This window comes from Lepidothrix coronata, unplaced genomic scaffold (assembly GCF_001604755.1).
Source record: "Lepidothrix coronata isolate B3197 unplaced genomic scaffold, Lepidothrix_coronata-1.0 Scaffold7, whole genome shotgun sequence".
Lineage (NCBI taxonomy): Eukaryota > Metazoa > Chordata > Aves > Passeriformes > Pipridae > Lepidothrix > Lepidothrix coronata.
In genome coordinates this window covers 11,276,369-11,291,912 of record NW_016690187.1, presented here as the reverse complement: position 1 = coordinate 11,291,912, position 15,544 = coordinate 11,276,369, and the positions used below count along the sequence as shown (strand labels likewise).

The 15,544-nt window shown below is 38.0% G+C and overlaps 1 protein-coding gene across 1 annotated transcript in view; it reads left to right on the top strand.

Annotated features, from left to right (window-relative positions):
• B3GALT1 (beta-1,3-galactosyltransferase 1) overlaps nt 1–15,340 on the top strand; it is a 184,956-nt gene extending 169,616 nt beyond the window's left edge. The window contains exons 4-5 of the mRNA XM_017838520.1: nt 9,708–9,746; nt 10,326–15,340. Of these exons, the coding sequence (XP_017694009.1) occupies nt 10,555–11,535 (981 nt within the window). The 5' untranslated portion in view covers nt 9,708–9,746; nt 10,326–10,554 and the 3' untranslated portion in view covers nt 11,536–15,340. The remainder of the gene's footprint in view (nt 1–9,707; nt 9,747–10,325) is intronic.
• The last annotated feature ends 204 nt before the right edge of the window (nt 15,341–15,544 follow it).

Sequence of the window (15,544 nt, the reverse complement as noted above, 5' to 3'; positions counted from 1 at the left end):
GAAGCAGAGGGGCAGGCACCTCTTTACTCTCATGACCGGTAACAGGACTCAAAGGAATGACATGAAGCTGAGTCAGGGGAGGTGTAGTTTGGATACCAGGAAAAGGTTTTTCACTCAGAGGGTGATTGGGCACTGGAAAGGCTCCCCAGGGAAGTGCTCACAGCCCCAAGCCTGACAGAGTTCAAAAAGTGTTTGGATAACGCTCTCAGGTGTGACACGTGGGGTATCCTGCACAGGGCTAGGAGTCAGACTCAGTGATCCTGATGGGTCCCTTCCAACTCAGCACATCCTATGAACAGAGCAACACTGTGTTCAAGTTGCTGCAAAATCTTCTCTAGAGAGGCACTGTAATCACACGCTTTACGTGTGCCACAGTAGAGTTTCAGTAAGAGTCAAGGAGGAGGAGGGAGACTGTTTTCTCTGCTTTTCAACTCTGAATATACTTGAGGCCATCCTTTACATAACAGTTCTCTGCCTCTCTTTTGAGAAATCCTTCAACATGGACAATGAGTCCACATTTACACCTACATCAGCCCACTAGAGACAATGCAATTACAGGTGGAGAAGCCAGCTGGAGAGTTTCCAATTATTCTGAGAAGTTGCAATTGCAATGGTTATGCTTCCCTAGTCACAATAGGAAAAAGAGAAAGTAAAATGTGCTAGCAGCATAATGAGCCCATAGAAATGGCCCCTGTTATGTTTAGTGAAAAGACAGACAAACACACATGCTCACACATTAGGAAGAATTTTGCTTAGCTATTTTCCTAGTTACCAGCCACTGCAAATACCCCTAATTAAGAATGCTCACATACAAAAGATGTAAGAAATCAGAGTTAGTATTCGTGACTACTCACATAGATCTTTGGGATTTGAAATTTATGCTCCCTAGTGAAAGTTTTAAAAGTACACATGAAGGACATCTCTAATGACATAAGTGATAAAAGTGAGTTGAAACCAGACTTCAGATTTACTCTTTACCAGAATGCAGTTCTTCCTGCAGCTTTATCAGATACCCAAGACTGTCAGCCATATTCTTCCCAGCTGGCAGATAAGAGTTATTAACAGAGAAATTCTCACAAAATGTTCATCAATAACAGTTTGCGAGAAACCTTCCTCTATTTTTGCCTTTAAGGATTCCCATAGGGCTCAAGTTAAAAGCTGATCTGAGCAAAAATGGACAAGCTATTAACTGGTTGCTTTCTCCAGAGACACCCAGGTTTCTTTCATTGAGATTAATAGATAATGTTCACAATTTTCATAAAGGAAATAAAGTGGAAAAATAAAGAAACAATTTTTTGGGAAAGAGGGTGGACTAGGTAGGCACAGTTGATAATCCAGAACAGGTTTACAGTGTAGCTAAGGAGGCAGCAACCCATTTATGAATCCAAACAGTATTTTTCAAACTTGTGTCTGAGCCGAGGACACAATTTGCTGCACTTTTGAAATATCGTAGAAGAAAGAGGACAGTTTTACTCCTGTGGATTCACCAGGATACGTATTTACCAATTTACTGTAGCACGCTCTCCATTATTTGATTCATCTAAAAACCTCCAGTTATTATAAGCCCATTTTTAAATCTTGCCACAAGAGATATGGCCTCTTGTGTTGAGTGAATGCCTAAGTGTAACAATGTGCAACGGTCCTTTCAACCGCGAGCTACAGAAAACTAAATGCTGACAAATAGTCTGGGGTCACATCTGTGAAATGATCCATATGTGCCGGCTGAAAGAGTTTGACTCTAGCTTGCTCTCAAATATTAACAGTTTTGCAAAAAAATACCCTCTCTTCTGCAGCTGAAATTTTTCTTGTTCAGTCCCCAGTACAAGCAGGTTTTTGTTTAAGTTCAAGCAAAATCCCATCTATCATTAGGTTATGCCAAAGTGAAAAGCAACTTGTTTTCAGTCTTCGTTGTAAGGCAGTGATACAGAGATAACAGCCAGAAGTGCTGGCCCTCAGCTACCCTGAGGTCAGTGGGCCTGTGAGCACGGACACCGGCTGGTGGCCACACCAACACTTGAGTGGAAAAGCACCACTCCATGTATTTAAGGAAAACATCCAAGCCAACCAAATGTCATTCCATCTCTTTTCAGTGCAAAGAGCAGGCAAACCTCACTTTTCCAACAGGACTATCCTTCTCTGCAAGGTAACTTGCTTGGGAAGCTCAGCCGGCGCTGCAGGTGCTTGGTGTGGCAGCTGGAGAGGTGTGGGAGGGAGACTCCCAGGAATACCTACCAGCTGGAGGGGAAGGGGCACAGCCAGCTGCAGGCAGCCACTGCCTGCCTGTGGGAGAGCTCCAGCTATTTGTCTCTGCCCAATTTAAGGCAATGCTTTCAGAAAACCCTGCACAGGAAAGCCCCTATAAAATGGGGAATCTCAATCATGACTAACCAATTACCAAAAAAGAAAAAAAGAAAAAAGTGTACGTCTAGGAAATGTGTTTCACATATCTGAGAATATTTTATCTGACTGATATGTGGGCCATATCTTCCAAGTTGAAGACAAAAGTCATTTGTTTGGTTGTGAGGTTTTCTAAGTTACAGTTCTGTGAGAGACATGCAATTTTGAAAGCAATAGCTTGTGTCAAATGTGTCTCAACTGCTTCACAAAGGGAATTAGAAACCTGAAGCTTGAATTATAAACAACTCACAGGGACAAATGCTTCACGACATAAATTCACATTAATTACTGTAATGCAAACATGGAAAAAATCGTATTGTAACCTGTTCCTGCATGGACAGGTCAGGGCTCTGGGATCTTCTCAACATGAGGAATATTTCCAGGGAAAAGAAAGGAAGAAAAACACCCATATAGACACAGTGTCACAGTATCCAACAGTTTCCTTGGACATCTGATAATACATAACTTTTTTCTTAAGCACAAGAAGTTGGAACTATGCTATTATACAATCAACTAAATTCACTGTTACAAAATTTTCTAGCCTCACTGCTGTGGAAGAAATGAGAAAATAACATGAATTCTAGCTATTTTTCAGGTCTTAAAAAAATATATCTCCAACATTCTCATGTAAAGATACATAACAATTACAATAAATACAGGTATCATACAGTTATGCCTGAGATACTGCAGAATCCTTCCAGTCACTGTCTAACAATAACAACTGTGCTCTGAGATAACACTGCCTTTATACATAGCTGTTTTCAGCCCCGAGCACCCTCAGTTTTGATGAGCTCAAAACCATAGTTCCTCAAGTATCATGACTGATACCTTGATGGGCAGGTTCAAAAGTATTTTAGAATTCTTTCCAGTAAATAAAAAAGTTTTAATTGTTTGTATTTTTCTTTCAATGCCCCCACTAGCATGTGGATTATGGGAAGTAGATTCATTATCCAGTTTGATGAGTTATCATCACTACAGACACTGTGACTTCAGATGTTCCAGTCCTCACATAATTGTTACTCCTTCTTTTTTGACAAAGATTAATTGAAGATAGCAGTATCACTAGGGTAGGCATCTATATAATCAAGACCACTGTCATCTGTTCTTGGTGTCATAACCCAAACTACAGTTTCACGGTCACTGCTGTGAATACAAAAGAAATCTAATAGTGAAATTTAAGAAAGTTAAGACAGGAACAGCAGTATACTTTATTTCAAACACTATTACTTGAAAATTATTTAAGCTATGAACTCTGGTAACAGGGCATGTGAAATTGTTTCATGAGTAATAAAGATTCTGTTAAAGCAGTTCTAAAGGTTTTCTCCTTGAATTTTTTTAAGAACTTGACTTTTTTTGTTTTGGTCCTAAACTTTCATTAGATGTAACCAGTTTGGTGGTGACACGAGCTAAGGAACCTTGCTGTGAGATTTCACACTAGAATACAGCAGAATAGCCAAAAAAAATAACAGTTGTGACTCTGGTAGCCCAAAGTGAATATGTTACTTGCATCAGTTTATAACCATACTGAGATGCAATTTACACGTTACTGATGTAAAAGGACATGATTGATGTAGTCACAATGACCTATCACAACATGAAGTCACAAAGTGTTTTTTAAATTTGTTTCTGAAAAGCATTCATGGAGAAAAATGCACAGACCTGGCCCTTGACATCTCATGAGTGACTTTAAAAGAACAGAAAAAAGAAAAGAAAAAGATTTCTGCTTAAAAATATTCTCTATCATTTTATGTTTTCCGTTTCTTTTCTGTCCCTCTTAGTGAGGGATGATACGTGTTTAAAATGCCTTCTACTAAAGACAGCACCAAAACTCCAATTAACAGCAGCATGCACTGGCTTCAGGTAAATCACTTGTAATCAGCAATACAACAAGACAGAACTGTTGATTGGCATGTCCCGAGTTGTAATATTATTTTGAGTAAGATCTAGCTTATAACCATTCTAGATTAATATCTGACAAAGCATAGCTGATTTGCTAAAATTTTAGATACCTATCCATTGTACAGGCAGTTCTCAGGATCTGCCTGATCTGTCCTTTCGTCTCCTTCCACATAGAATGACCTGTGTGATACCATTGTTGACTAGGTGGTCATAATTATTGTATGTGACAGAGACTTGTTTTTAAATAATGACCAAAACAGTAGCAGAGCTACTGAAAATGTAATGCCAAGATGTGCCAAATGGGATAAAAACCCATTTCAATGTCATATGAATACCAAATTTTACAAAACCATACCTTCTTTTCTGGTTAGCAAACCTGCTGTCAATGTTTTATGAAATATTCAAATGTAGTGTCCAGTTTAGACAAGTTTGAATCTTGATCATTCACTGCTTTGTCCTCCACCACCAGTAAAGGGGTTCTCCAAGACCAGTTTTATTCAGAATCAGGCCTATGAGGAAAAAAAATGCAGCTACAGAAGATCCATGTAGCCACATGTGGTGCATACTGGGCCTGGTCACCATGAAAGAAGGCAGCTGCCTCCCAGACACACTGAGGGCCAATTGCTGTTACCCAACTCCCCGAGGAATTCTGTGTGAAAACCACTGAACAGTGTGTGGCCCACCTAGCAGCTCCCAGTTCTCTGCTAGGAACCCTGTAAATAGAAAATTTTATATTTCTGAAAAACATGGACCTGAAATGAATGCTTGTTCTTTGCTCCCTTCAGCCTAAGACTGTGGCTCCTACATTTATTTCAATTCCTCTCCACAATGTTCCAGAGAGGAAGGTCTTTCTTTGCAGCACTGATTTGGTTTCAGGTCCATTACTCCCAGGCACAGCAAAACCATTTAGAATATTTAAGAAATATTCAAATGAAGTTGCCAGAGAGGAGTTTGCAATCTCCTGTTGAATCACCTATGCCATCTGTCCAGAATTTCCTCAAGAAATTACTATGAAAACATGCAACCAAGAGCAAAACAGCATCCCCAGACTTCTTTGTAGATGTGTTCTTAATGTTCAGGATAATTATCTTCTCAACAAGATTTGGTAATTTAAGGGCTTCATAAATGTTGAAGACATTTCAGCGTCTTGGTCTATATACAGATGAAAGCCATGATCACAGAAAACTTACAAAAACATCTCTTTGGGGAAAATGAGAAGAATTTGCTATATTTACTAAATAATTTAGCAGCTGCATTCAGTCTTTTTTTCAAATTATATTCTGGCAGATGCAAAGTGTTAATTTGACTCAGTTGTGCTCTACCTAACAGACTCCTGGGTGTCTGGATGAGCAGCTGTGATCTCCCTCAACTTCTCACCCAGGGTCATCTCCCAGACTCAGCATCCTGACTGCCTCCACTCAGCACCTGCCTCAGCGGTAGTGACATAGTATGGATTACAACTGAGGCAACAAGCCAGGCTTCAAGAGCTGTGGTTTCTATCCTGTGCATCCACCAAGATCTAGATACATTAATGCTGTTGCACTTACATAGGTTGGGCTTTCTTGAAAGAAAGATCAACAGCCTCTCAGCAGAGACAGCAATGTTCCACAATGTTGGCAAAATATTGCAGTTGAGAGTAATGTTTGCTGAACTCTTTTGACGTCTGCCTGAAAATTGCCTATGAACAGTTAGCAAGATTCTCAAATGTGCTCATTATCTGGAGGATTATCCTTGATGTGCAGTCAGTTCATAAAAGGTTTGCTGCAAATCCTCACAGTCCTCATCAAGACAATTACTCACAGAAGTTACACAGTACAGCTTTCTGTGCTCTGGCTGGGTGGCTTCTCTGGCTTTCACAGCATGAGCTGTGAATAGTGCAATTAAGTGCTCAACTTCATGTCACAGTACGGAAACATGATGCTAAGCATTTGCTTTTTGCAATCAGCTACCTTAGCAGAGCTTGAGCCTTTGATTACTTATAGTGTGACAAACAGGTTGGGAAAAGGGACAGATTGAATGAAAATATTTTTAAAAACAAGGATCCAAGAGCTTAAAGCGTTGCTACTGCCCTGCTAAAAAGCTTCCTTTCGCTCCACTTGAGAAAGGAAAGGAGGTGTCACTTCTTTTTGCCTGTGTGTGTCCCCAGATGTTAAACGGCCTATTACAACAGACGAAATCCAAAGCTGATAAAAGCTTTTCACTCTTCCTGTGATAACCCATATCCTCTTGTTACAAGACCTTCAAATTTCAATACTAAATTCAAGAAGATCATGGCAAAACTGAAAAAAAAAGTCATCCTTAAGTGACAATATACTGAATCCAGTATCAGGACTAAAACACAATATATTAATTCGCTACACACTTTAATATTGAAGACAGCTTTAGAAATAAGTACTATTGACTAGGTTAAAAACGTTCTGAACAGCTTCTGGGCAAACTGCTAAATGAACCACAGTAACATGCGGCCAACTGAAGCTATGATTTAGATCATAGCAATCTTAGTTCACATACGTTATTCCTCCTCTTTTCCAAATGAGGAATTAACACAACAGTTTTAACTCACTATAATTTGAGTACATTAATTTTGCACTCTGATTTCATTCTGTGTAATTCACATTTTTGATATACAAGTCCCGCATATGGCTGAAAATTTTATTTTCAAGTCACAACACATGACGACAAAAAGGTTTGCTATCACAGACTTTGATGCTGTGAATAATTTTGCAAGGTTCCTAGGATTATTCCTGTGTTGAAAGTAAGCCTCACTTAGGCGCTTATTTAGGTATTTGATTAATTAGCATTGTCTTTAATAACAGAATTTGGCAAACTCAGAAATTCTTGACTAAATCATCACAAACTATTTCACTGCTTAGTTCATATTTCCCCACCTAATCAAGCTATGTATTTTCTTACTTGTGCAAGCTAAACATAATTGAAGCTCCTGTGCAGAAACAACATTACCAGAAATAATTTGTAAGAGCATTTGACCTGCGGCCAAAAAAAAAAATACATGACATAGCTACTTATCCAACCCCCTTTGTGATACTACAAAGAGAGAGAGAGATCAGTCCTGGAGGCAACAATAATCTCACCTAAATTACAGACCAAGACTCCTCAGCTAATTTAGTATTGTATTTACAGTATCGGCCAATTTTGCTTATACTATTTTCTTTCAAATCTCTTCCCCATATATAGCAAAAAGCTCAAGTAAAGCAGGAACATGAACTTTAATTTTTACATCTTTACCTCACAACAGAGTAGGAATAGCAGAGAGACCCATCATAGGAAAGCATAAAGCTCTCTTTTTGTTTTTCCCCCCCCTCAATCTTCCTAAAAAGTAATTAAATTTAAAACCTCGCTCATCGGGAAAACTACAGCCAGTTCACCTTTAAGCACTTTACCTGCGCTTTGCTCAGAAGTTACCAGAGGGATGGCCTAAAACACTCCAAGCCAAGGCATACCATCTGAACTCTTATTTTTCTTTTAAAAAAGCAAAACAAACAAAAACCCCCCAACAAAACACACAACAGAAAAAGATAAACTTGTTTCAAGAGACAGCAATTGAAGGGCCAACATAATGAACATTCATCCCACACAGTTATCTGAGAAAATAACCAAGAAAACTCTCATAACTGAAGAAACTGAGAAAAAAAAAATCCCTACAATACCTTGGGATCTTTCTTCAAAATGGAGTAAGGTTTTTGTTGTTTCTAATCCTTTCAGAGCACACAAGATTGGATATCACAGCCATGACATTGCTGGACTGAAAAGCTATTTTATGTAATTTTGCAGTTTGTAAGAGGCAGTGGTTGCAATTTTCCTTTCCCTCAGATATCTGCACAGTGTTCATGGTAACTAATGCACCTGCCTTTATGAAAGAAAAGATGTAGAACACCATACACATTTAGACAATGCAATATATAGTTTCCTAAAATAATACATCATGTGCAGAATATTATACTTATTTATGAGATCTTAGTGCTGGAGTCCATTATATACACTGACCTACATAACTCTCATTCTGTATCTCCAGTCCATGACTTCTGTATTTCTTCCTTTATTAACAGAGTTTTCTAGACTTTACACTCTTACATCTTCATTCCATTATGGCATTTCGCACTTGGTGTTTTTCCTCGCTGGCATTTCCAGTAGGGGTGGTTTGCAGAGCTCAGAAACAAAGCCAACCCACCAGATCAGGGATGTGTTTTGCCTTTCTCAGAACTGTATCGCAGTGGGTTGTTACAGCAGTATAGATCCCCTCTCCAGACATTACAGTAGCATTTGTGTGTATATATATCGCTACTGTATTTATTCATAAGGATGTACATGTGCCTGCCATGCCAAGATCCTTGTGCTCTGCAGCCCTATGGAGCAATTAAAAGTCTCACTTAAATACACTGCTCCCAAACGTTTGCTGGTACTGCTTGGTAGGAAAATATAAACCCTGAGTCTTGGGACAAGTGATGAAGGAGATCACAGTCAACTTCATTAAATTCCCTCAGTTATAGGGCAAAACCAATTGAAACTGATGGAGCTCTGGAAGAGGTGAAAAATTCACATTACCCTGTTTTGTGGAAGGGGAGAGCAGTATGTGAGTTCTGGTCATTAAGTAACTAAAAGTGCACGTAATTAAGACTAGCAGGACAGTGCTAGTTATAAACGTTTGTAGGAAGATTAAAGTCTGTATGGATTTAGCAGATGTTCAGATTGTTTCTCTCCTGTTTTTAAACCTGAGTGTGAAATAGTGACACAGGATAACAGTCCTTCCCCTCTGATGGCCTGCCTAGAGGAGGGGTCTGTGTCAAAGCAGTGTGATATCAAAAAGGACATTTCTAAGACAGAGCTTCTATCTTTTTATCCAAATCCATATATTTTTTGTTCTATCCAAAATAAATGTGAAATATTTCAAAGACTCTTGCAAAAAGCTCCTCTGTTGCATGCTTCTGCTGTCCTTTAGCTCTGAAGTAACGCAGTGGTAAAACCCAGGAAGGTGGAGCCTGCAGGCAGTCTCCAGCTGCTGGTGTTCCTTGGAGGAGTCAGCACTGACCTGGCAGGCTTGAGGCAGCTTGTCTAATATCCTCAAAATTATGATAAACAGAACTGTTTCCCAGCAAACTTGCTAAGAGCAGAGGAAGCTACAGGGCTTGCATACTCCCTGGATCCAGGAAAGCCTCAAAGCCACCCAGTGCTGGAGGCAGGTCTGGAACAGCAGCAGGATAGGGTTGCAGGAACCCCAGCCAGGCTGGCAAGTGCTCTGCACGCCAAGCCACCAAGGCAACACCGTTACTGGGCTGCCATCATGGTTTATCTTACATGGTACAAAAATGATGTTTGCTCATGAAAAAACTGGTTTGGGGGGAGAGGAGAAACAAGCCAACAAAAATAACTGAAATGTATCAATTTATTTCTAGACTTTTACGGACTCTACTCCAGCGCTGATCTTTACATGGGTAAGACAGCATACACATCTCTCTCTCTCTCTCCCATACCTTTACCAATCAGTCCCATTCTGTCTGATTTCCAACAAAACGTGCTCTTCTTAGCAGGACAGACATTAACAACATTAAGACCAAATCAGATTTGTAGGTATTTATGTGCATAGCTGCCACATGCTGTTGATTCTAAGATAAAGTACATTATTTTTCATTCTTTAAATAATTTCAAAATGTTCCACAGCACATTTTGAAAGATTGTCCAGAAAAAATTTAGGAAGCAAGAAAATGCTAGAAACCAGAAAATTATTTTCACATACCTTTTAAATTATCTAAATAATAACATGCTATGCGTGCTTAATGTTTTTTATATAAAACCATCTATGAGAAATTACCAAACATAAAACCATTAGTTCAGTTACGCTGCTCTATTCTAGTACACTATCTTGCACTGTGGTACCTCATGAGAAAAAAAGGAATATCTGAAAAATGCATTAAGACACTTAGCTTACTAACGGCCAGCCATATATAAGCTCATTTTTCTTGCCCCAGGCTTTTATGATCTAGCAATGGAAAATTTTTCTTCGTATTTTTCAGAAATAACAGAAAATTCCAAGAAATGGAAGCCGCTGCTAGTAAAAGAAGAAAAGCTGAGTATCATCAGGGTTAATAGCTCCTACTTGAGATCCATGAATGATTACAGAGTTACTTTTCTATATCGAACTTTCAAGTTTCATTAATAATATGCTGCCTCTCCAGGACATAGGTGCGCTCCTCGTACAAAGGCTATTTATTCATCACATGGAATAGAAGAGCTAGAGGAACAATGGCTTCAAAAGTCTCGTGCTTATACATTTTGACAGTTGTTTGTTGGGCAAGTGCTCTTTGGTACTTAAGTATAACTCGTCCTACTTCTTCCTACACTGGCCACAGACAGGTCAGTAGCATATCCATAGCCAGAAAAAACGTTTCCTTTGGCAACATAAGAACTCGACCTATAAATCCACATTCCTTTGACTTTCTTATCAATGAACCCAACAAATGTGAGAAGAGTGTCCCTTTCTTGGTCATTCTCATCAGCACAACTCACAAAGAGTTTGATGCAAGGCAAGCCATTCGAGAAACATGGGGAGACGAAAACAACTTTAAAGGAATTAAAATCGCCACACTATTTCTTCTTGGAAAAAATACAGATCCTGTGTTAAATCAAATGGTAGAGCAAGAAAGCCAAATTTTTCATGACATTATCGTGGAGGATTTTATCGACTCTTACCATAACCTCACTCTGAAAACGTTGATGGGGATGAGGTGGGTAGCGACGTTTTGTTCGAAAGCAAAGTACGTTATGAAGACAGACAGTGATATTTTTGTAAATATGGACAATCTTATTTATAAGCTGCTCAAACCTAACACCAAGCCAAGGAGAAGGTACTTCACTGGTTACGTTATAAACGGAGGACCAATAAGAGATGTTCGCAGTAAGTGGTACATGCCGAGAGATTTGTATCCCGACAGCAATTACCCACCCTTCTGTTCAGGCACTGGCTACATTTTTTCAGCTGACGTAGCAGAACTGATTTACAAAACCTCCCTTCATACCAGACTTCTTCATCTTGAAGATGTGTACGTTGGACTTTGCCTTCGGAAGCTGGGCATTCACCCCTTCCAAAACAGTGGCTTCAATCACTGGAAAATGGCCTACAGCTTGTGCAGGTACCGCAGGGTGATCACAGTACACCAGATAACACCAGAAGAAATGCACAGAATTTGGAATGACATGTCCAGCAAGAAACATCTTAGATGTTAAGATTTTTACAGATGTAAATACCTTTTTTTTTTTTAAATTTTGATTTAGTCTGGTTATTTTTTGACAAAGTGATCTGCTGATTTACAAGTTAAACTGTGGGATACTAACTGTGAGAAGATTTTTATGACTGATTTTTCATTCTCGCTTTGACTACTGGTTTACAAACTTCAGGCTCTTTTTGGTAAGGACATTACACCAACCTAAAGGAACTCGAGTCAAATCTCAGATTTTGTATATTATCTATCACACATCTCAGCTCTTGCGTCTGTGTGTAAAAGGACAGTAATAAGCTATTATGAGCTGGTTAACAGTTCATGCCCCAGCCTCTGAGATAAGACTCAGACCCTAAGAAACTTTTATTCTTTTCTGACACCCTACAACCATCTCTGTTTAGAGCTTTGTTAATAAATTAGGCAGTATATATTTGCACTGAAGTTATATACCTACCTTGATGTGAATATTCTAAAGTACAATGTGTGCAATTCCCAAATAGCTTACTGATGGTGTAATAGCAGAATTTAGACAGGTAAAAACATCAAAGTCCCATTGGCCTTAGAAACAAACCCACACACTGAAATATATTTTCATCTACCAAATGGTATTTCTTTAATTTATTTCAGAACACACCCCATTTCTTTACACTTTCTAAAATAGCCCATAAAAGATGTAACACAATTTAAAAATGAAGTAGAATCTATAGGAGAAATAATACAGGTGAGATGTATGAAAAATTATCTTAAAGATACATGAGAAAAGCATGAATATCTTAACTTCTAATTTCAAAGCAAGGTAATGTCTCTCATTAGTATCAATGGATTCTCAACTAAACATCTGGCATAGCAATACCTAATTACATTGAATGCTAAAAGAATCAATAAGCAGCATATTTCTTCAATGTCAGTCAGTGCCATATTTACCTAAAAAAAGTAACACGAAAGCAGCTTTTTACAAGTAAGCTCTACTTTTTGCTATAGTACATACAGGCATGAGATTCTACCACATTTTTAATGGTGTTGAAAGGAAGAATTTAGTCCAATAAAAGAATGCAATCAATTTTCTGTTGTAGCAGAGTACATAAGAGTTATGTACAAATTTCACACCAAAATAGAGGGCTTTTAAGAAGCATCTAGTAAAACAGCCCAAACAACAACAAAATATTCTAGCCTTTTTTAAAAACCTGTTAAAGCTCTCAGGTTACTTATCACAGAGCCAACACTCACTGAGGTGCCACTCAGGAGATCCCCTGAGCATGCAACAGAAATCAAATCCACGAGATTTTATTCAAGTTGTATAACGTGCTTATAAGTGTTTTGAATATGAATGCTTATGAAATGTCATGAAAACTCTTTGATAAATCAAGTTCTCTCTATTCAGCACCATCTTATAACAAAGAAGTAAAATACAATATCACTCAGCAAGTAACTTGGAATGAAGAACTCACAGACAAGTTACAAAGATACAAAACTCGCCAAATATATTATTAGCTGTAGATTACTCACACCGTCCACAGCGCACACAAAAGCCTCATTCATTTCACTTAGCATTATGTGCAACATATGCAAAACTGTTATGTCTGTATGTTATTCAGAATGTCTATAAATTTGTCAGAAATTAACTGAGAAGAATTTAAAGGAAAGCTCTGACCTGATTTTGCCATAGGTGTACACAGCACTTTACAACAGTAACAGAGGAATGAAGATGCTACCCTAAAAGGTTTGCAGGTTCATGTCATATTGTTAGTCTTATTCACAGATGCAGCACTACCATTTTGAAAGAAACTACTTGTAAGTAAGGTAAAGTGTGCCTGGCCGTCAAGTCGTTAGCAAGAGCCACCTCAAACAAATCTATTTCAGATCTAAAGGTGAAGCTATACAACAGACAGCTTAGGAGTTACTGTTAATCAACAGGAGCTTGTGTACCCCTCATAAATAAAAAAAAAAAATTCAGTAACTTTTATAAAAATACTGAATCTCTTGCAGCATAATTAAGATTTATCCTTCCCTAGTTGATCTAGTCCTTGTTAAAGTTGCTCTTGCTTCCTGTCAAACTCAGAACTCCAGCTAAACAAGGTACAACTGACTGCATAAGTGAATATATAACACAGTGATTGCATTAAGTTCAGCTTTTCTTACCCGAGCCCCAGAATATGCTTGTTTATGAACAGAAAGGAGGCTGGAATTCATCCCCAGCCCTCGGGTAAGTCAGACAGCATAGATGCCACTCTGTCAGGAACATACTTAGTAATAATTTGAACCCACAGGCTGTAATCACTTCTGCTATCCCTCTGCACTGTGCAGTAATTTGGGGTTTCTGAATCCACAACCAAATGGATTTGGTTGCCTTACTTCTGCTGATGCTTCTGTGGCCTTGGGTTAGTAACCAAGAGGACAGCAAGGCTCCCAGTCCAGATACCTCAGGGCTTGAGTAGCATGGTAGCCTTGAATTTCTCCTACTACAAGTAGACTGCATTAATGACTGCAAGGTACACCTTGAAAATAGTATCTGAAAAAGTGTATTTCCTGCCATTTATAAATAGATAATCTTGAACAGAAATGTAAATGCTCTTCTTGAAACCGATGTACATATTTCTAAGGCATTTTCTTCTGTATTCAGCTGTATATATGTGTAAGTCTGCTTGCTATGTTATAGCATTCTGTTATGCATGGAGCTGAGTGAGGCATATTTGTCCAGTGTTTCAAGAGCCTTAAGCATGTGTGCCCTAACTTTTGAATGTACAAGATATTTTTTCTTTTGCTGTCAAGTGAATTTAATGCAACACAACAATAGCCTAATTTTCTACTTCTATTAATTTTCTGATATTAAATTTCACTAGCTTGTTACACTTCAGATTTATTATTTTCTCTTTGCTCAGAAATTTCAGTATTGCAACCTGCAGATAGAAAAGGAGCAATACATCTACTCACAGGGACTGTTGTCCCTTCCACTCAGTAGTATTTTTGCCACATGGAATACTGTTAACAAACAAATATTTGCAATAGATTTCTTTTAATCAAAGGAATAATCAAAGAAATATTTACATTACCTTAAAGGTCATTTTGTTTCACTGAGCATGGGACAAATGACAACTTAGTTAGACATGCTGGCTTCCAGTCACATCAAAAGTGTGACTATAATCATATTTTGATTCCAAAATGTACATGAACAAGGCACATTGAGCAAAGCAGGTTGAGGGAGAAGTGCCTCTCTTTCGGAGGAGTTTTTCCACAAAAGCTTTTCTTCTTTTTTTTGCTAAACCCATGAGAATATTTGAACAGAAGTCTCAAGGTTCATTTTCCATCTTTCCTAACAATAATAAGTATCAATTTTGATTCTTTATTGGGATTTTTTTTGTCTTTCCAATGTAGATGGCAATGGCAATTTGTAAATGAAGAGTATAATTAACTAGAAAAGCTTGTCAACAGTAACCAAACTTTAGGTGTATCATTATATATGACTGGCTGTACTTATGTATTTATTTGTCTAAATTGTATATATTGTTTTATCTATAGTGTCTGTAGGAGTGTATTCTTTTAGATTAATGTATTATTTACAGTTTTGTGCGATTGCCAGCAAAGCTGCTAATCAAGATACTATTTTTTGTATCAATGTCAAAAATAAAAAAAAAAATTAACAAAAACAAAATGACAAAATCAAGTGAAAAATTAAAGATGTCCTGTAAGTTTTCTTCTTCGCTTCTTTCTAGAAATGTAAATGGTATTATCTGAAAACACAGTATCAGTGAATAGGATCATTTGTCATAAGGAAGAATATTGTGCTGTAAAAGCAGATTTTAAAATAATAATTGAAAAAATAAAAACCCCAAAATACTACTTTTATTCATCATTTGTGCAACAACTTCATTAAGCTGATGTCCACATGGATCAGGTGTACTACTTCCTTTGAAGCCAAAGACATAATATTAAAGTAGCCATGGCAATATCTGACAAAGTCGCAGATGGGTTCATCTTCTGCTTTGCCCTGTTTAGCTGGTTTGGCATCCCCAGCCAAT